This window comes from Pristiophorus japonicus, chromosome 6 (assembly GCF_044704955.1).
Source record: "Pristiophorus japonicus isolate sPriJap1 chromosome 6, sPriJap1.hap1, whole genome shotgun sequence".
Classification (NCBI taxonomy): Eukaryota; Metazoa; Chordata; class Chondrichthyes; family Pristiophoridae; genus Pristiophorus; species Pristiophorus japonicus.
In genome coordinates, this window is record NC_091982.1 from 244565994 (window position 1) to 244587524 (window position 21531).

General features: G+C 50.7%; 1 protein-coding gene across 3 annotated transcripts in view; it reads left to right on the forward strand.

The window, feature by feature from the left end:
- Positions 1 to 21531, forward strand: part of fndc3ba (fibronectin type III domain containing 3Ba) — a 411236-nt gene that overhangs the window by 284108 nt on the left and 105597 nt on the right. For all 3 annotated transcript variants that reach the window (XM_070882439.1, XM_070882441.1, XM_070882440.1), the window contains exon 21: positions 5812 to 5961. In XM_070882439.1, coding sequence (XP_070738540.1) covers positions 5812 to 5961 — 150 coding nt within the window. The remainder of the gene's footprint in view (positions 1 to 5811; positions 5962 to 21531) is intronic.

Consider the following 21531-nt stretch of genomic DNA (forward strand, 5'->3'; position numbering starts at 1 on the left):
CAGGTTCGCTGCTATTTCTGGCCAATTTGTATGCCACTTCCTTGGCTTTAATACTATCCCTGATTTCCCTTGATAGCCACGGTTGAGCCACCTTCCCTTTTTTATTTTTACGCCAGACAGCAATGTACAATTGTTGTAGTTCATCCATGCGGTCTCTTAATGTCTGCCATTGCCCATCCACAGTCAACCCCTTAAGTATCATTCGCCAATCTATCCTAGCCAATTCACGCCTCATACCTTCAAAGTTAGCCTTCTTTAAGTTCTGGACCATGGTCTCTGAATTAACTGTTTCATTCTCCATCCTAATGCAGAATTCCACCATATTATGGTCACTCTTCCCCATGGGGCCTCGCACAACGAGATTGCTAATTAATCCTCTCTCATTACACAACACCCAGTCTAAGATGGCCTCCCCCCTAGTTGGTTCCTCAACATATTGGTCTAAAAAAACCATCCCTTATGCACTCCAGGAAATCCTCCTCCACCGTATTGCTTCCAGTTTGGTTAGCCCAATCTATGTGCATATTAAAATCACCCATTATAACTGCTGCACCTTTATTGCATGCACCCCTAATTTCCTGTTTGATGCCCTCCCCAACATCACTACTACTGTTTGGAGGTCTGTACACAACTCCCAGTAACGTTTTTTGCCCTTTGGTGTTCTGCAGCTCTACCCATATAGATTCCACATCATCCAAGCTAATGTCCTTCCTAACTATTGCCTTAATCTCCTCCTTAACCAGCAATGCTACTCCATCTCCTTTTCCTTTTATTCTATCCTTCCTGAATGTTGAATATCCCTGGATGTTGAGTTCTCAGCCCTGATCATCCTGGAGCCACGTCTCCGTAATCCCAATCACATCATATTTGTTAACATCTATTTGCACAGTTAATTCATCCACCTTATTGCGGATACTCCTTGCATTAAGACACAAAGCCTTCAGGCTTGTTTTTTTAACTCCCTTTGTCCTTTTAGAATTTTGCTGTACAATGGCCCTTTTTGTTCTTTGCCTTGGGTTTCTTTGCCCTCCACTTTTCCTCTTCTCCTTTCTGTCTTTTGCTTTTGCCTCCTTTTTGTTTCCCTCTGTCTCCCTGCATTGGTTCCCATCCCCCTGCCATATTAGTTTAACTCCTCCCCAACAGCACTAGCAAACACTCCCCCTAGGACATTGGTTCCGGTCCTGCCCAGGTGGAGACCGTTCAGTTTGTACTGGTCCCACCTCCCCCAGAACCGGTTCCAATGCCCCAGGAATTTGAATCCCTCCCTGCTGCACCACTGCTCAAGCCACGTATTCATCTGCGCTATCCTGCGATTCCTACTCTGACTATCACATGGCACTGGTAGCAATCCCGAGATTACTACTTTTGAGGTCCTACTTTTTAATTTAGCTCCTAGCTCCTTAAATTCGTTTCGTAGGGCCACATCCATTTTTTTACCTATATCGTTGGTACCAATGTGCACCACGACAACTGGCTGATCTCCCTCCCTTTTTAGAATGTCCTGCACCCGCTCCGAGACATCCTTGACCCTTGCACCAGGGAGGCAACATACCATCCTGGAGTCTTGGTTGCGGCCGCAGAAACGCCTATCTATTCCCCTTACAATTGAATCCCCTACCACTATAGCTCTCCCACTCTTTTTCCTGCCCTCCTGTGCAACAGAGCCAGCCACGGTGCCATGAACTTGGCTGCTGCTGCCCTCCCCTGATGAGTCATCCCCCTCAACTGCAACATAACTTCCACCACCAAACCAAGAAGGCTGGATATCTGAAATGAAAATGCTGGCAATAAACAGCATCTTAAATATCTGTAAGGACAAAAAAACGGGTTAATGTTTTCGATGTGAGCTCTGCATCATCGCCCTCGCTTGCCTTTCATGGCTAATGCGCCTACTGTGTGCCTCTTCCACTATGTGTTTTAACTCGGCTGTAAAGTGCCCTCCGTCTTGATACTCACTTTGATTAAAGCTTCCCATTGCGCCTCGATTTAAAAATAGATGCATTAACTGGGCTGCCATTCGCAGCGCTGGGATAAAGCAGTTCGTGCGGAGGGCAATTTATTTAATGCTCAAGATGTTTGTAAAAGTCCCACCGCACTGAGTGATTTTAAAAGCGGGGCTAATGAGAATGTATTGGATGTGCCTCGTTCAACCTTCTGTCTGCACGAGCACAAAGTGTTTTGTGCTTTTTGTACTATCAGCGAACGTTCACGGCTTTGAATGAGACCTTTCACGGTCAGATGACGATGCATTCTCAGGGCAGTTGTCATTGCATAGAGCTTACAGGTCATTCGGCCCAATGGGTCTGTGCCAGTGTCAGTTGTGGCTCAGTGGGTAGCACACTTGCCTCTTGAGTCAGAAGGTTGTGGGTTCAATTCCCACTCCAGGGACTTGAGCACATGAATCTAGGCTGACACTGAGGGAGTGCTGCACAGTCGGAGGTGCTGTCTTTCAGATGAGACATTAAACCGAGGCCCCATCTGCCCCCTCAAGTGGACGTAAAAGATTCCATGGTACTATTTCGAAGAAGATCAAGGGAGTTCTCCCCATTGTCCTGGGGCCAATATTTATCCCTCAGTCAAAAAAACAGATGATCTGGTCATTATCAAATTACTGTTTGTGGGAGCTTGCTGTGCGCAGTTTGGCTGCTGTGTTTCCCACATTACAACAGTGACTACACTCCAAAAGTACTTTATTGGCTGTAAAGCGCTTTGAGACGTCTGGTGCAAGTGAAAGGCGCTATATAAATGCAAGACTTTGTTTGTTTGTTGTGCTCCACACGAGCCTCCTCCCACCCTACTTCCTCTCACCCGATCAGGATTAATCCCCTCGATCAGAGCACCCCCTAATCTTCGAAACTCGAGGGAATGTGAGCCCAGTCTGTGCAACCCGTCCTCATAATTTAACCCTTTTAGCCCCGGTATCACTCTGGTGATCTGCGCTGCTCCCCCTCCGAGGCCGATATACCCTCCCTGAGGGGCGGGGCCCAGGACTGAACGCAGTTACTCCAGCTGCTGATAGAGATAGATGAGGAAGGACAGGCTAAGGCGTGTGTCGAGCATGAACGCTGGCATGGACAGGTTGGGCCGAAGGGCCTGTTTCTGAGCCGTATATCCTATGTAACGCTATGTAGCGCAGATTCACCAGAGTGAGACTTGAGCCCAGAAATCTAGGCTGACACTCCAGTGCAGTACTGAGGGAGTGCTGCACTGTCGGAGGTGCTGTCTTTCGGATGAGGCGTTAAACCGAGGCCCCGAATGCCCTCTCGGGTGCGAGTCCAGCTTCCCCTTAAATGCATCTGTCTTCACCTCAACCAGTCCCTGTGGCAGCAAGTTCCACATTCTCACCTCCTTGAGTTCCTCCTTTTTTTTTTCGGTGCGTGGGCCCAGCCACATTTTCCCCGTATAAAAGCCGGTGAGTGGTCTGTGCGGGACCTCGAGACCAGCGCCTGACCATTGCCCCCCCCCCCGGCCCCCCCCCCCCCCCCCCACCCCCACTCGCTGGGTAAAGAAGGTTCTCCTGAATTCCTTATTGGAGTTATTAGTAAACTATCTTGTATTATGACCAGTGTTCCCTCTCATTTTGATTTAGTGCCGCCCGGCTCATTGCCAGTGCCGTGCGGGCCAATCAGAGCGTGGCGCTTGCGTGGTTCGTGCATTGGAACGTCCGGCTGCGTGGGTTCCCTGGGGCAGCCCACAGCTTCAAGGGAATGTGGTTTATGATGCCTAGTTACGGTCCTCCCCCCCTCCCGCCACACACGTGGAAACACATCTTCTCTACGTCTACCCTTTCATAATCCTAAAAGCCTCCATCAAGTCACCCCACCCCCCCCGCCCCTCAGTCTAATCCTTTCTGTGAAAAGAGCTCCCACCTGCCCAGTCCCACCTGCTAGTGCTAACAGTGTCGACGAGAGCAGCCCAGTTCGAGGACTGGGAGGCTGTGGGTGCCACGTTTGTGGTCATTTTGGTTTTTTTTTTTTGGTTTCATTGCTGATTGGCGGAAATGTCAAGTTAGCTTTTCATTTTAGCTCTTCCCGCCCTGCACCCTCAATTCCTCCCCGCGCCTCCCCCTCCCTCTCCTCGAACTCTTGGACAACATTCTTGGAGGGAGAAATTCGGTCGCGCCTCTGTTGCCGCCCAGAAATTCGTCAGAATCGGTCAAAGAGCTGACGGGGGTGCTCAATCAGCCTTTGCACACCAGAGCTTGGTGGGGGGTGGGTGGTGGGTGCCCTAACGAAAATGCTGGCGCTAAATTTAACCGAGTCATTGTGCATGCGCGGAACTCCAATTCAGAACCCGGGAAATGCCGAGTCTTACAGGCGCGGTATAGTATTGCACCCGTTAAAGTTTTCAAAATGACTTTTTCTCATGCTGTACTGTTATGTCTGTCTGTCGCTGCAGACTCGGAGGCTCACGCACCTTGCTGTGTGTAAACGTTGCACTGACTGTGACCTCCAAGGGAAGCGCTTCCTTATCCCTTTAAGTAGCCACCAGTTAACGACTCTGCAAGCCTGGACCCATTGTTTTTCCAGGCGTTGTTCTTGGCAGGCGCTCAATGAGGCGGCTGCTCCCAATTTACCAACCGGGGCGCAAGCGTCCGCGTTGCACCAGGAATACGTCACGCTCAGAGTGCTACTGGTTTGCGCTCCCGGTGAGCCTCTGATGAATTTCCGATCAGGGCGCTAAATGCTCCGCTCCCGGTCGGTAACCTCTTACGCTCCCATTAACACCCGCTCTGGCCGCTAACTGAGGCGTTAGACAACCGAAAATCCAGCCCTTGATGTCGGCCGTGGCTCAGTGGGTAGCACTCCCACCTTTGAGCCAGAAGGTTTTAGATTCATGTCCCACTCCAGGTACTTGATCAGAGAGGCTAAGGAAACTTTCCCGGAGGCTTGTATTCACTAGAGTACACAGCGGGAGGCCATTCAGCCCAAACTCCCCACTGTTTCTGGATGTGTGAGTTGAGTGTCAAGAAACTAATTGACCAAGAGGGTCTTGATAGCAAACCTGCTCCTGTTCGCACCCAATTTCCTCACAACTGGGACACCTTGTTAGTATTTAGGAACAACGGCACAGGAGGAGGCCATTCAGCCCCTCGAACGTGTTCCACCATTCAATTAGATCATGGCTGATCTGTATCTTAACTCCATTTATCTGCCATCATTCTATATAGAAGATTAAGGGGTAATCTAATCGAGATGTTTGAGATGGTTGAAGGATTCGATAGGGTAGATCGGGAGAAACTATTTCTTATGATAGCAGGGAGTCCAGAACAAGGGGGCATAACCTTAAAATTAGACCCAGGCCGTTCAGGGGTGATGTCAGGAATCACTTCTTCACACAAAGGGTGGTGGGAATCTGGAACACTCTCCCCCAGATGGCTGTGGATACTGAAAGAAAGCAAGAAAGACTTGGATTTATATAGCGCCTTTCACGACCACCGGATGTCTCAAAGCACTTTACAGCCAATGAAGTACTTTTGGAGTGCAGCCAGTGTTGTAATGTGGGATACTGGGGGTCGCTTGGAGCTTTTAAGACTGACATCGCTAGATTTTTGTTGGGTAAGGGTATCGAGGGACATGGAGCTAAGGCGGGGAAATGGAGTTGAGGTACAGATCAGTTGTGATCTGATTGAATGGCAGAGCAAGCAGGAGGGGCTGAATGGCCTCTTCCTATTCCTATGCCTACATAACAACAGTGACTGCCCTACCATTGGTTGTAAAGAACTTTGGGCTGTCCTGAAGATGAGATAGGCACTATATAAATGCAGTCTTATCGCGAATGGCCCTCAGTATTATTTGCTTGTGCTTACAGAGCCCTGAAAATGATGGTGCCGATATATCGGAGTACAGACTGGAATGGGGAGAGAAGGAGGAGTCCATGGAGCTCGTCTACTGCGGCATGGAGACGGCCTTTGAGATCGACAACCTCACTCCCGCTGCACATTACTGCTGCCGACTACAGGTAAGGGCATTGCAGCGTCTGCAAATCAGCTCCTCTGCTTCACCAGCGCCTCACTGGGCACCTGCTGCTGGCTCTTCCCTCACACAGTGTCCGCTGGGGCTCAGTGGGTAGCACTCAGCACTGAGGGGGTCAAGGGTCATGAGGAACGGGCAGGGAAGTGGAGTTGAGGCCAAGAACCGATCAGACATGATCTTATTGAATGGCGGAGCAGGCTCAAGAGGCCAAATGGCCGACTCCTACTCCTATTTCTTATGCTCACTCTCGGCACGATTTCGAAGAAGAGCAGGGGAGTTCTCCCGGTGTCCTGGGGCCAATATATATCCCTCAATCAACATGAAAAAAACAGATTATCTGGTCATTATCACATTACTGTTTGTGGGAGCTTGCTGTGCACAAATTGGCTGCTGCGTTTCCTACATTACAACAGTGACAACACTTCAAAAAGTACTTCATTGACTGCGACATCCGGTTGCCTTGATAGGCGCTATAGAAATGCTAGAAAGGGACAAGACAGCCATTTGTTTGTCCTGAGCACTTTCATCCATCTTTCACAAGAGATGTTACACTGAGGCTCTCTCCGGGCATCCCATAACGCTTCACAGCCAATAAACTACTTTTGAAGTGCAGTCGCTGTTGCAATGAAGTGAACGCACAGCAAGGTCCGACAAACACCAATGATGATGACCATATAATTTGTTTTTTTAAATCATGTTCTGTCCTATGCTTCGGGTCTGTATGCGTGTCCTTTCAACAGGAGCTCCGAAACATGGGATACAGTACTGGTGGGTACAGGTCTGTCACTGTATAACACGGGTATAGTACTGGTGGGTACAGGCCTGTCACTGTATAACACTGGGGTACAATACTGGTGTGTACAGGTCTGTCACTGTATAACACCGGGGTATAGTACTGGTGGGTACAGGTCTGTCATTGTATAACACCGGGGTATAGTACTGGTGGGTACAGGTCTGTCACTGTATAACACTGGGGTACAGTACTGGTGGATACAGTCTGTCACTGTATAACACTGGGGTACAGTACTGGTGGGTACAGGTCTGTCACTGTATAACACTGGGGTACAATACTGGTGTGTACAGGTCTGTCACTGTATAACACTGGGGTACAATACTGGTGGGTACAGGTCTGTCACTGTATAACACCGGGGTATAGTACTGGTGGGTACAGGTCTGTCATTGTATAACACCGGGGTATAGTACTGGTGGGTACAGGTCTGTCACTGTATAACACTGGGGTACAGTACTGGTGGGTACAGGTCTGTCACTGTATAACACTGGGGTACAATACTGGTGGGTACAGGTCTGTCACTGTATAACACTGGGGCACAGTACTGGTGGGTACAGGTCAGTCACTGTATAACACTGAGGTACAGTACTGCTGGGTACAGGTCTGTCACTGTATAACACTGGGGCACAGTACTGGTGGGTACAGGTCTGTCACTGTATAACACTGGGGTACAGTACTGCTGGGTACAGGTCAGTCACTGTATAACACTGAGGTACAATACTGGGGCTACAAGTCTGTCACTGTATAACACTGGTACAGTACTGGTGGGTACAGGTCAGTCACTGTATAACACTGGGCTACAGTACTGGTGGATATATATATGTTACTGTGCAACACTGGGGTATATTACTGGTGGGTACAGGTCTGTCACTGTATAACACTGGGGTATAGTACTGGTGGGTACAGGTCTGTCACTGTATAACACTGCGTACAGTACTGGTGTGTACAGGTCTGTCAGTGTATAACACTGGGCTACAGTACTGGTGGATATATATATGTTACTGTGCAACACTGGGGTATAGTACTGGTGGGTACAGGTCTGTCACTGTATAACACTGGGGCACAGTACTGCTGGGTACAGGTCTGTCACTGTATAACACTGGGGTACAGGTCAGTCACTGTATAACACTGAGGTACAATACTGGGGCTACAAGTCTGTCACTGTATAACACTGGTACAGTACTGGTGGGTACAGGTCAGTCACTGTATAACACTGAGGTACAATACTGGGGCTACAAGTCTGTCACTGTATAACACTGGTACAGTACTGGTGGGTACAGGTCTGTCACTGTATAACACTGGGGTACGGTACTGGTGGGTACAGGTCTATCACTGTATAACACTGAGGTACAATACTGGGGCTACAAGTCTGTCACTGTATAACACTGGTACAGTACTGGTGGGTACAGGTCAGTCACTGTATAACACTGAGGTACAATAATGGGGCTACAAGTCTGTCACTGTATAACACTGGTACTGTACTGGTGGGTACAGGTCTGTCACTGTATAACACTGGGGTACGGTACTGGTGGGTACAGGTCTATCACTGTATAACACTGAGGTACAGTACTGGTGGGTACAGGTCTGTCATTGTATAACATTGGGGTACAGTACTGGTGGGTGCAGGTCTATCACGTATAACACTGGGGTACAGTACTAGTGGGCACAGGTCTGTCACTATAACACTGGGGTATAGTACTGGTGGGTACAGGTCTGTCACTGTATAACACTGGGGTACAATACTGGGGCTACAGGTCTGTCACTGTATAACACTGGGTACAGTACTGGTGGGTACAGGTCTGTCAGTGTATAACACTGGGCTACAGTACTGGTGGATATATATATGTTACTGTGCAACACTGGGGTATAGTACTGGTGGGTACAGGTCTGTCACTGTATAACACTGAGGTACAGTACTGGTGGGTACAGGTCTGTCACTGTATAACACTAAGGTACAGTACTGGTGGGTACAGGTCTGTCACTATATAACACTGGAGTACAATACTGGGGATACAGGTCTGTCACTGTATAACATTGGGTTACAGTACTGGTGGGTACAGGTCTGTCACTGTTTCACACTGGGGTGCAGTACTGGTGGGTACAGGTCTGTCACTCAATAACATTGGGGTACAGTACTGGTGGTTACAGGTCTGTCACTCAATAACATTGGGGTGCAGTACTGGTGGGTACAGGTCTGTTACTCAATAACATTGGGGTGCAGTACTGGTGGTTACAGGTCTGTCACTCAATAACACTGGGGTACAGTACTGGTGGGTATAGGTCTGTCACTGTATAACACTGGGATACAAAACTTGTGGGTACAGATCTGTCACTGTATAACACTGGTGTGCAGTACTGGTGGGTACAGGTCTGTCACTGTATAACACTGGGATACAAAACTTGTGGGTACAGGTCTGTCACTGTATAACACTGGGGTACAGTACTGGTGTGTGCAGGTCTGTCTCTGTATAACACTGGGGTACAGTACTGGGGGTTACAGGTCTGTCACTGTATAACACTGGGGTACAGTACTGGTGGGTACAGGTCTGTCACTGTATAACACTGCGGTACAGTACTGGTGGGTACAGGTCTGTCACTGTATAACACTGGGGTACAGTACTGGTGGGTACAGGTCTGTCAATGTGCAACACTGGTGTGCAGTAATGGTGGGTATAGATCTGTCACTGTATAACACTTGGATACAAAACTTGTGGGTACAGGTCTGTCACTGTATAACATTGGGGTACAGTACTAGTGGGTACAGGTCTGTCACTGTATAACACTGGAGTGCAGTACTGGTGGGTACAGGTCTGTCACTGTATAACACTGGGGTACAGTACTGGTGTGTGCAGGTCTGTCTCTGTATAACACTGGGGTACAGTACTGGTGGGTACAGGTCTATCACTCAATGACTATGGGGTACAGTACTGGTGGTTACAGGTCTGTCAGTGTATAACACTGGGCTACAGTACTGGTAGGTATATATCTGTTACTGTGCAACACCTGTGTATAGTACTGATGGATACAGGCCTGTCACTGTATAACTTTGGGGTACAGTACTGGTGGGTACAGGTCTGTCACTGTATAACACTGGGATACAGTTCTGGTGGGTACAGGTGTATAACACTGGGGAACAGTACTGGTGGGTACAGGTCTGTCACTCAATAACATTGGGGTCCAGTACTGGTGGGTACAGGTCTGTCACTGTATAACACTGGGGTACAGTACTGGTGGGTACAGGTCTGTCACTCAATAACATTGGGGTACGGTACTGGTGAGTACAGGTCTGTCACTGTATAACACTGGGGTACAGTACTGGTAGGTACAGGTCTGTCACGATAACACTGGGGTACAGTACTGGTCGGTACAGGTCTGTCACTGTATAACACTGGGGTACGGTACTGGTGGGTACAGGTCTGTCGCTGTATAACACTGGGGTACAGTACTGGTGGGTACAGGTCTGTCACTGTATAACACTGGGGTACAGTACTGGTAGGTACAGGTCTGTCACTGTATAACACTGGGGTACAGTACTGGTGGGTACAGGTCTGTCACTGTATAACACTGGGGTACAGTACTGGTGGGTACAGGTCTGTCGCTGTATAACACTGGGGTACAGTACTGGTAGGTATAGGTCTGTCACTGTATAACACTGGGGTACAGTACTGGTAGGTACAGGTCTGTCGCTGTATAACACTGGGGTACAGTACTGGTGGGTACAGGTCTGTCACTGTATAACACTGTGGTACAGTACTGGTAGGTACAGGTCTGTCGCTGTATCACACTGGGGTACAGTACTGGTGGGTACAGGTCTGTCGCTGTATAACACTGGGGTACAGTACTGGTAGGTGCAGGTCTGTCACTGTATAACACTGGGGTACAGTACTGGTAGGTACAGGTCTGTCACTGTATAACACTGGGGTACGGTACTGGTGGGTACAGGTCTGTCACTGTATAACACTGGGGTACAGTCCTGGTGGGTACAGGTCTGTCGCTGTATAACACGGGGGTACAGTACTGGTGGGTACATGTAATTGTAGTTGAACACTCTCGCCTGCGATCTCACCTCACCCATCTTTCCAACTCAATAATCCAGGTCTTTCTGTGGCAAATGATGTTAAAATGTAATAGTGACGGGCTGAGGTCGGATAATGTCAGTGCCATCAGATGTATTACTGCTTACAGCTGGTGTCGAATGAATGTTGAGCTGTGAGGAACTCACGCTCTGAACATATCTCCATTTACCACAATTAATGGTTTCACCAAATGAGTTAGTGATTGATACTGATGTGCGACATCCAGTCCAGCTTACAATTTGAAATGCCCCTTAAGCATATTTTTGTTAATCTATTTCTGTAAATAAAAAGAAGGCAAATTTCCTCCAGCTCGATCATTAGTTTTTGTTCCTGGTTTCTGTTCCGAATGTAAAATTCAGAAAGTAATTGTGTCAGTTTAGGAATAGCGTCATCGACCTCGGGGTGGGGGGTGTGGGGGGGGGGGGGCGCCATGAACCGCGAACACTGCCCCCTCTGTCTCCTCTCACTCCGCTCCAGGATTCTGACACAAGTCCTTTCCTCCTTTCTCAAGTTCCGCTGGTCGCTTGGCGAGTCTAATCTGTCACCCGACTTTTTGAGATGTTTGCTATGCAGAGACAGGAGGCCGTTCAACCCCTCGAGCCCGCTCCACAATTCTGCCAGATCGCGGCTGATCTGCACCTCAAATCCATTTACCCGCCCACAGCTCCCAATCCCTTGATAACCATCCCCAACAAAAATCTTACCAATCTCTGTCTGGAAAATTTCACTTGACTCCCGGGGATGAGTTCCAGATTCCCATTACCCTTTGTGTGAAGAAGTGCTTCCTGACATCACCCCTGGACGGCCTGGCTCTAATTTTAAGGTTATGTTCCCTTGTTCTGGACTCCCCCCACCAGAGGAAATAGATTCTTTCTGTCTGCCCTTTATCATTTTAAACATCGCTCCGAAACCTTCTATACTCTTGATGGCTTTGAAAGAGACCTTTCGCTGTCAGATCATGATGCATTCTCAGGGCAGTTGTCCTTGCATAGAATGTACAGCACAGAAACAAGCCATTTGGCCCAACTGGTCCATGCTGACGTTTATGCTGCACACGAGCCTCCTCCCACCCTTACTCCATCTAACCCCATCAGGGTTAAATACCTCAATCAGACCACCCCCTAATCTATTCCTGAGGGAATATAAGCCCAGTCTGTGCAACCCGTCCTCATAACTTAACTCTTTTAGCCTCATCATTCTGGTGAATCTGCGTTGCTCCCCCTCCAACGTTGATATATCCTCCCAGAGGTGCGGGTCCTAGAACTGAACACACGTACTCCTTGTTGTGTATCTATAAAGCATGCACTCCCATGTTCCGCCACCAGGGAGTGCATCCCCTGAAGTCCCAAGGGATCCCAGCATCCCTTGGCAGCAATGTATATAAGCCGGCCCCTAAGGCCTGTTCCTCACTCTGGAGTGTCTTAATAAAGACTGAGGTCACTGTTACTTTAACCTCCCTGTGTGCAGTCTCATCTGTGTTAGGAACACAGTAACTGGCGATAAGTGTACGAATCCAACGCAAAGATGCAGCAAACTGTGGGCATCCTGGAGAAGTTCTCGGAGGGTGAGGACTGGGAAGCCTATGTCGAACGGCTAGACCAGTACTTTGTAGCCAACGAGCTGGACGGAGAAGGAAGTGCTGCAAAAAGGAGAGCGGCCCTCCTCACGGTCTACGGGGCACCGACCTACAGCCTCATGATGAATCTTCTGTGAAACCCACAAATAAGTCGTATGAGGAGCTGTGTACACTGGGTCAGGAGCATCTCAACCCGAGGGAGAGCGTGCTGATGGCGAGGTATCGGTTCTACACATGCCAGCGATCTGAAGGTCAGGAAGTGGCGAGCTACGTCGCTGAGCTAAGGTGACTTGCAGGACAATGTGAGTTTGATGGCTACCTACTCAGAGACTTTTTTGTACTGGGCATTGGCCACGAGACCATCCTACGAAAACCTTTGACTGTAGAGACACCGACCCTCAGTAAGGCCATTGCGGTAGCACAGGTGTTTATGTCCACCAGTGATAACACCAGACAAATCTCTCAGCACACAAGTGCTAGCAATGTTCGTAAATCAACTGGAACTGTGTTTGCGAGCAGAAATGTACAGGGCAGAAACCACGAGACTGCAACTGCCAGCAGGCCTCAGGTGAGCCAGATGACTCAGAGCCCGCAACAAAGGATGAATGCAAGGCAATTCACACCTTGTTGGCGTTTTGGAGGCTTCCATTCAGCCTATTCATGCCACTTCAAAGGGTACGTTTGCAAGAGCTGTGGAACAATGGGGCACCTCCAACGAGCTTGCAGACGAGCTGCAAGTTCTACAAAACCTGCTAACCACCACGTGGCAGAGGAAGATCAGTCCATGGTGGATCAAAGCAATTTCGAGCCTCAGAAAGAGGAGGTAGATGCTGAAGTACACGGGATGCACACATTTTCAACGAAATGTCCACCTATAATGCTAAACATAAAATTGAATGGCTTAGCTGTAGCCATGGAACTGACACTGGCGCTAGCCAAACCCTCATGAGTAAAAAGATTTTTGAGAGACTGGTGCACCAAGGCACTCAGACCAGCCCTGAGCCCCATCCACACAAAACTGAGAACGTACACCAAAGAGCTTATCACTGTCCTGGGCAGCGCCATGGTCAAGGTCACCTACGAGGGCACAGTGCACGAACTGCCACTCTGGATTGTCCCGGACGATGGCCCCACACTACTTGGAAGGAGCTGGCTGGGCAAAATCCGCTGGAACTGGGATGACATCCGAGCACTATCACATGTACCCAGGTTCATAACAAATTTCCTTCCCTTTTTGAGCCAGGCATTCCAGGGCGAAGGTGTGGATCCACTTGGTCCCAGAGGCACGACCTATTCACCACAAGGTGCGAGCAGTACCTCACATGATGAGGGAGAGAGTGGAAATCGAGCTGGACAGGCTGCAACGCGAGGGCATCATCTCCGCAGTGAAATTCAGCGAGTGGGCCAGCCCGATTGTTCCAGTACTCAAAAGTGATGGCACGGTCAGGATTTTTGGCGATTATAAAGTAACTATTAATCGTTTCTCGCTACAGGACCAATACTCGCTACCTAATGCAGACGACCTATTTGCGACGCTGGCAGGTGGCAAAACGTTCACCAAGCTCGACCTGACTTCGGCCTACATGACGCAGGAGTTGGAGGAGTCTTTTAAGCACCTCACCTGCATCAACACGCACAAGGGACTGTTCATCTACCGTTTGGAATTTGGTCAGCTGCAGCGATCTTCCAGAGAAACATGGAGAGCCTACTCAAGTCCGTACCACGTGGTTTTTCAGGACGACATTGGTCACGGGTCGGGACACTGTCGAGCACCTACAAAACCTGGAGGAGGTCCTCCAGTGACTGGATCGCGTAAGGCTGCAGCTGAAGAGGTCGAAATGCGTCTTCATGGCAACAGAAGTGGAGTTTTTGGGGAGAAAGATCATGGCGGACGGCATTCGGCCCACAGACGCCAAGACAGGCTATCAGGAACACGCCCAGGCCACAGAACGTCACGGAGCTGCGGTCATTCCTGGAACTCGTCAACTATTTTGGTAACTTCCTACTGAGGTTAAGTACCCTCTTAGAGCCCCTACATGAGTTATTGTGTAAAGGTGAGAACTGGGTATGGGGACAAAAACAAGTAATTGCTTTTGAGAAAGCCAGAAACATTTTATGCTCCAACAAGCTGCTTGTATTGTATAACCCGTGTAAAAGACTTGTGCTAGCATGTGATGCATCATCGTACGGAGTCGGGTGTGTATTACAACAAGCTAATGTTGCGGGGAAGTTGCAACCTGTCACCTATGCCTCCAGGAGCTTGTCTAAGGCCGAGAGGCCCTACAGCATGATTGAGAAAGAGGCATTAGCGTGTGTGTTCAGGGTAAAGAAAATGCATCAGTACCTGTTTGGCCTCAAATTTGAGCTGGAAACCGATCACAAGCCCCTCATATCCCTGAAAACAAGGGGATAAATATTAATGCCTCAGCCCGCATACAAAGGTGGGCACTCGCGCTATCAGCTTATAACTATACCATCCCACAGGCCAGGCACCGAGAACAGTGCAGGTGCTCTCAGTCAGCTACCATTGCCTACCACGGGGGTGGAAATGGCGTAGTCTGCAAACATTTTGATGGTGGCGCAGCCCGCAGACTTGTTGATGGTCATGGAAGCTTTGAAAATGATAAATCACCTGTCACGGCCTGCCAGATTCGGACTTGGACCAGCCAAGATCCTCTGCTGTCCCTAGTAAAAAAAACTGTACTGCATGGGAGCTGGGCCAGCATCCCCGTTGAAATGTAAGAGCTAATCAAGCCGTTCCAGCGGCGAAAGGACGAGCTGTCCATTCAGGCAGACTGCCTGTTGTGGGGTAACTGCGTAGTGCTACCCAAAAAGGGCAGGGAGACGTTCATCTCGGATCTCCACAGCACACACCCGGGTATAGTAATGATGAAAGCGATAGCCAGATCCCACATGCAGTGGCCGGGTGTTGACTCTGACTTAGAGTCCTGTGTACGGCAATGCAGCGTGTGTGCTCAGTTGAGCAACGTGCCCAGAGAGGCACCACTAAGTTTGTGGTCCTGGCCCTCCAGACCATGGTCAAGGGTCCATGTCGACTATGCGGGCCCGTTTCTCGGTAAAATGTTCCTGGTGGTGGTGGATTCTTTTGCTAAATGGATTGAATGTGAAATAATGTCGGGAAGCACCGTTACCGCCATCATTGAAAGCCTGAGGGCCATGTTTGCCACCCACGGCCTGTCTGACATACTGGTCAGTGACAACGGGCCATGTTTCACCAGTGCCAAATTTAAAGAATTCATGACCCGCAATGAGAGTCAAACATGTCACCTTGGCCCTGTTTAAACCAGCCTCCAATGGGCAGGCAGAGTGGGCAGTACAAACAATCAAACAGAGCCTTAAACGAGTCACAGAAGGCTCACTCCAAACCCGCCTGTCCCGAAAACTGCTCAGCTACCGCAGAAGACCCCACTCGCTCACAGGGGTGCCCCCGGCTGAGCTACTCATGAAAAGGACACTTAAAACCAGACTCTCACTGGTTCACCCCAACCTGCCAGCTCAGGTAGAGAGCAGGCGGCAGCAACAAAATGTAAATGATGGTCGCGCCACTGTGTCATGGGAAATTGATCTGAATGACCCTGTGTATGTGCTAAACTATGGACATGGTCCCAAGTAGATTGCGGGCCCAGTGATAGCTAAAGAAGGGAGTAGGGTGTTTGTAGTCAAACTAGACAATGGACAAATTTGCAGAAAGCACCTGGACCAAACGAGGCTGCGGTTCACAGACTGCCCTGACCATCCCACAGCAGACACCCAAAGGATCAACAACACCACCCCGTACCAGGAAATCGAACCCATCACGCCCAACAGCCCAGCAAGGCCAGGCTCACCTAGCAGCCCCTGCAGGTCCAACAACACACCAGCCCAGCGAGGGCACAGCCAACACACCAGAACAGACATTTGTACAGAGGCGGTCCACCAGGGAAAGAAAGGCTCCCGACCGCCTCACCTTGTAAATAGTTTTCACTTTGACTTTGGCGGGGGGGAGTGATGTTGTGTATCTGTAAAGCATGCACTCCCATGTTCCGCCACCAGGGAGCTCATCCCCTGAAGTCCCATGGGATCCCAGCATCCCTTGGGAGCACTGTATATAAGCCGGCCCCTAAGGCCTGTTCCTCACTCTGGAGTGTCTCAATAAAGACTGAGGTCACTGTTACTTTTACCTCCCTGTGTGCAGCCTCCTCTGTGTTCGGCTGATGGGTTCTGAGTAGAGCCTTTATACAACTCGAACATAACTTCATCCCCTTTGCATCCCACCCTCCTCGAAATGACGGCCGACGTTCCATTAGCCTTTATGAATTGTTTTTTTTGTCCCTGTGCATTAGCTTTTAGTGATTTGTGTACAGGGACACCAGAATCCCTTTTGCTCCTCCACATCACCTCGTCTCTCACCATTAAGAAAATATTTTGATTTGTCGATCTCAGATCCGAAGTGGATTACCTCACACCACACCGCACCAAACTCCACAATCTGCCACATTTTTGCCCACTCACTTAATCTGTCTGTGTTATGGAATGATAAAATCTTACAGCACAGAAGGCGGCCATTCGGCCCATCGTCCCTGTGCCGGCTCTTCGAAAGAGCGATCCAATTAGTCCCACTCCCCCCTGCTCTTGCCCCACTGCCCTGCAATTATTTCCTTTTCAGCTATTTATCCAATTCCCATTTGAAAGTTACTATTGAATCTGCTCCCACCGCCATATCAGGCAGCGCGTTCCCGATCACAGCAACTCGCTGCGTAAAAATAATGTCGTCTCATCTCCCCCCCCCCCCGCCCCACACCCCCAACCGGTTCCTTTGCAAATTACCTTAAACCCTGTGTCCTCTGGTTACTGACCCTCCTGTCACTACAAACAGTTTCACCTTATCTACTCTATCAAAACCCTTCATGATTTTGAACACCTCTATGAAATCTCTCCCTGACCCTCTCTAATCTCAGGAGAACCATCTCAGTTTCTCCAGTCTTTCCACGAAACTGAAGTTCCTTCATCCCTGGTACCATCCTGGTAAATGTCCTCTGTACCCTCTCCAAGGCCTTGACATCCTTCCTAAAGTGCACCGCGCACCTGTGGATAATTCTACACCGCGGGAGGGTATCAGAGAGAAGGGCTGAGGTGCCAGAGGTAGGGAAACATCCCTTTGTCGCTCCCTGCTCCCAGGCATACAACATGCGATGGCTCCTCACCTTCGCTCATGCCCAAACTCGCAATGTTAGCGGGAGATCCAGACTCGGCTCACTCTTCAGCTCAACTCTTTCTGTCGCTTTTTTCTTCAACGATTTTTTTCCCCTCCAGTAAACATGGAACAGGGCATCCTGCTCCCAGGAACTTCCCGGATAATTACACACTTCCAGCCCCAGGAAACCTCAGAGGAGGTGGAACTTTCTGGCGGTGGGTGAAGTTCCATCATCCTTGGTGCTCCCCCCCCCCCCCCACCCTCCACAACAGTCGTGTACAAACTCACACTGTGTGTTCCAATCCCGCCACCGCCTCGCCCCCCCTCCCTCTCTCTGCAACCTCATCCAGCCCCACAACCCTCCGAAATCTCTGCGCTCCTCCAATTCTGGCTCTTACCCATCCCCGACTCCCTTCACTCCACCATTGGCGGCCATGCCTTCAGCTGGACCAGGCTCTGGGATTCCCTCCCTACCAACCTCTCCGCTGCTCTTTCCCGTTTAAGACGCTTCTTAAAACCCACCTCTTTCAGCACGTGGTCACTTGTTCTAATACTCCCTCATGTCTCTCGGTGTCAAATTCTGATTGATGACACTCCTCTGAAGCGCCTTGCGATGTGTAACTACATTAAAGGTGCTATATAAATGCAGGTGGTTGTTGTGGGGCAGACAACACAGATAAATTCGATTGTCTCCTCAGCTGGTTAGCATAACAAGGTCAGCGCTTTGGGTGATTTTTCCCTTCCTCTGCCCAGGACTGCTGATGCCAAATGTAGTGCTCCTACGAACATTCTCACATCAAGAATTGAGCACATAATCCAGGCTGACATTCCAGTGCAGTGCTGAGGGAGCGCTGCACTGTCGGAGGTGCTGCCTTCTCTCTCAGGTAGACGGAAAAGATCCCATGGCCACTATTTCAAAGAGGATCAGGGGAGTTCTGGCCAATATTAATCACTCAACCAACATGACTAAAAAACAGATGATCTGGTCATTTTCACATTGCTGTTTGTGGGAGCTTGCTGTGCCCAAATTCGCTGCCGCGTTTACAGCCAATGAAGTACTTTTCAAATGTAGTCGCCGTTGTAATGTGGGAAACGCGGCAGTCAATTTACGCACAAGAAGTTCCCACAAACAGCAATGTGAAAATGACCAGATAATCTGTTTTTTAGTCATGTTGATTGAGGGATAAATATTGGCCCTGGACACCGGAGATAACTCCCCTGCTCTTCTTCAAAATAATACAGTGGGATCTTTTTACGTTCACCTGAGAGAGCAGACGGTTTAGCGTCTCATCCGAAAGTCGGCACATTCAACAGTGCAGCGCTCCCTCAGCATTGCCTCTATGACAGTGCAGCACTCCCTCAGTACTGCCCCTCCGACAGTGCGACGCTCCCTCAGTACTGCCCCTCCGACAGTGCGGCGCTCCCTCAGTACTGCCCCTCCGACAGTGCAGCGCCCCCTCAGTACTGCTCCTCCGACAGTGCGGCGCTCCCTCAGTACTGCCCCTCCGACAGTGCGCCGCTCCCTCAGTACTGCCCCTCCGACAGTGCGGCGCTTCCTCAGTACTGCTCCTCCGACAGTGCGTCGCTTCCTCAGTACTGCCCCTCCAACAGTGCGGCGCCCCCTCAGTACTGCCCCTCCGACAGTGCGGCGCTCCCTCAGTACTGCCCCTCCGACAGTGCGGCGCTCACTCAGTACTGCCCCTCCGACAGTGCGGCGCTCCCTCAGTACTGCCCCTCCGACAGTGCGGCGCTCCCTCAGTACTACCCCTCCGACAGTGCGGCGCTCCCTCAGTACTGCTCCTCCGACAGTGCGGCACTCCCTCAGTACTGCCCCTCTGACAGTCTCCCTCAGTATTGCTCCTCCGACAGTGCGGCGCTCCCTCAGTACTGCCCCTCTGACAGTCTCCCTCAGTACTGCTCCTCCGACAGTGCGGCGCTCCCTCAGTACTGCTCCTCCGACAGTCTCCCTCAGTACTGCTCCTCCGACAGTGCGGCGCTCCCTCAGTAAAGCCCCTCTGACAGTCTCCCTCAGTACAGCCCCTCTGACAGTGCGGCGCTCCCTCAGTACAGCCCCTCTGACAGTCTCCCTCAGTACAGCCCCTCTGACAGTGCGGCGCTCCCTCAGTACAGCCCCTCTGACAGTCTCCCTCAGTACAGCCCCTCTGACAGTGCGGCTCTCCCTCAGTACAGCCCCTCTGACAGTCTCCCTCAGTACAGCCCCTCTGACAGTGCGGCGCTCCCTCAGTACAGCCCCTCTGACAGTCTCCCTCAGTACTGCCCCTCTGACAGTCTCCCTCAGTACAGCCCCTCTGACAGTGCGGCGCTCCCTCAGTACAGCCCCTCTGACAGTCTCCCTCAGTACAGCTCCTCCGACAGTGCGCCGCTCCCTCAGTACAGCCCCTCTGACAGTGCGGCGCTCCCTCAGTACAGCCCCTCTGACAGTCTCCCTCAGTACAGCCCCTCTGACAGTGCGGCGCTCCCTCAGTACAGCCCCTCTGACAGTTTCCCTCAGTACTGCCCCTCTGACAGTCTCCCTCAGTACAGCCCCTCTGACAGTGCGGCGCTCCCTCAGTACAGCCCCTCTGACAGTCTCCCTCAGTACAGCTCCTCTGACAGTGCGCCGCTCCCTCAGTACAGCCCCTCTGACAGTCTCCCTCAGTACTGCCCCTCTGACAGTCTCCCTCAGTACAGCCCCTCTGACAGTCTCCCTCAGTACAGCCCCTCTGACAGTCTCCCTCAGTACAGCTCCTCTGACAGTGCGCCGCTCGCTCAGTACTGGCACCGGATTATGTGCTCAAATCTCTGAAGTGTGGCTTGCACCCACGCCCCGAGAGAGTGATACCCACTGAGCCTCAGCTGAAACCTGGCCGTGGGTTTAGGAGGGGGGAAAAGTTGCCGGAAAACCAAGGCAGATAAAGAAAAGAGCATCATAGATTTGAAAGTATGGAAGGTGGTGAAGATCATTAAAAACCAAGCACAGAGAACTTCAGTGGCCATGTAGATTAATAGGGAGAATTAGAATGTTATTTTGTTCAGCTGCCTCCCCATTACAGACCCTCGGGCCTGACTCAGTGCTCGTAACATCACTCAAAACCGCAACTAGCAGCTCTACTGACAACAGCTACAATTATACTCGCACATTATCTCACTCTTGTAATCACCTGTAATTCTTGTATTAATATTAATAGAGATGTGAAGTGAAGAGGAATTGAATGACTCATGTTGCTAAACTCTGTTTATTGCAGCATTCACTCGGGCAGCTCTGAGAATGCAAGTTTTTAGCAACAGAGAAAGAGCAGTCGGCCAAATGAACTTGTTCCTTGTTAGAAATCATCGACCCACTTTCTCCCCATAGCCCCCAACCCCACCTTCTCCCCCAACCCCACCATCTCCCCCAACCCACCATCTCCCTCAACCCCACCGTCTCCCCCAACCCCACCTTCTCCCCCAACCCACCATCTCCCTCAACCCCACCATCTCCCTCAACCCCACCGTCTCCCCCAACCCCACCTTCTCCCCCAACCCACCATCTCCCCCAACCCCACCTTCTCCCCCAACCCCACCATCTCCCCCAACCCACCATCTCCCTCAACCCCACCGTCTCCCCCAACCCCACCGTCTCCCCCAACCCCACCTTCTCCCCCAACCCCACCATCTCCCCCAACCCACCATCTCCCTCAACCCCACCGTCTCCCCATCTCCCTCAACCCCACCGTCTCCCCCAACCCCACCTTCTCCCCCAACCCCACCGTCTCCCCCAACCCCACCTTCTCCCCCAACCCACCATCTCCCCCAACCCCACCTTCTCCCCCAACCCCACCATCTCCCCCAACCCACCATCTCCCTCAACCCCACCGTCTCCCCCAACCCCACCTTCTCCCCCAACCCCACCGTCTCCCCCAACCCACCATCTCCCTCAA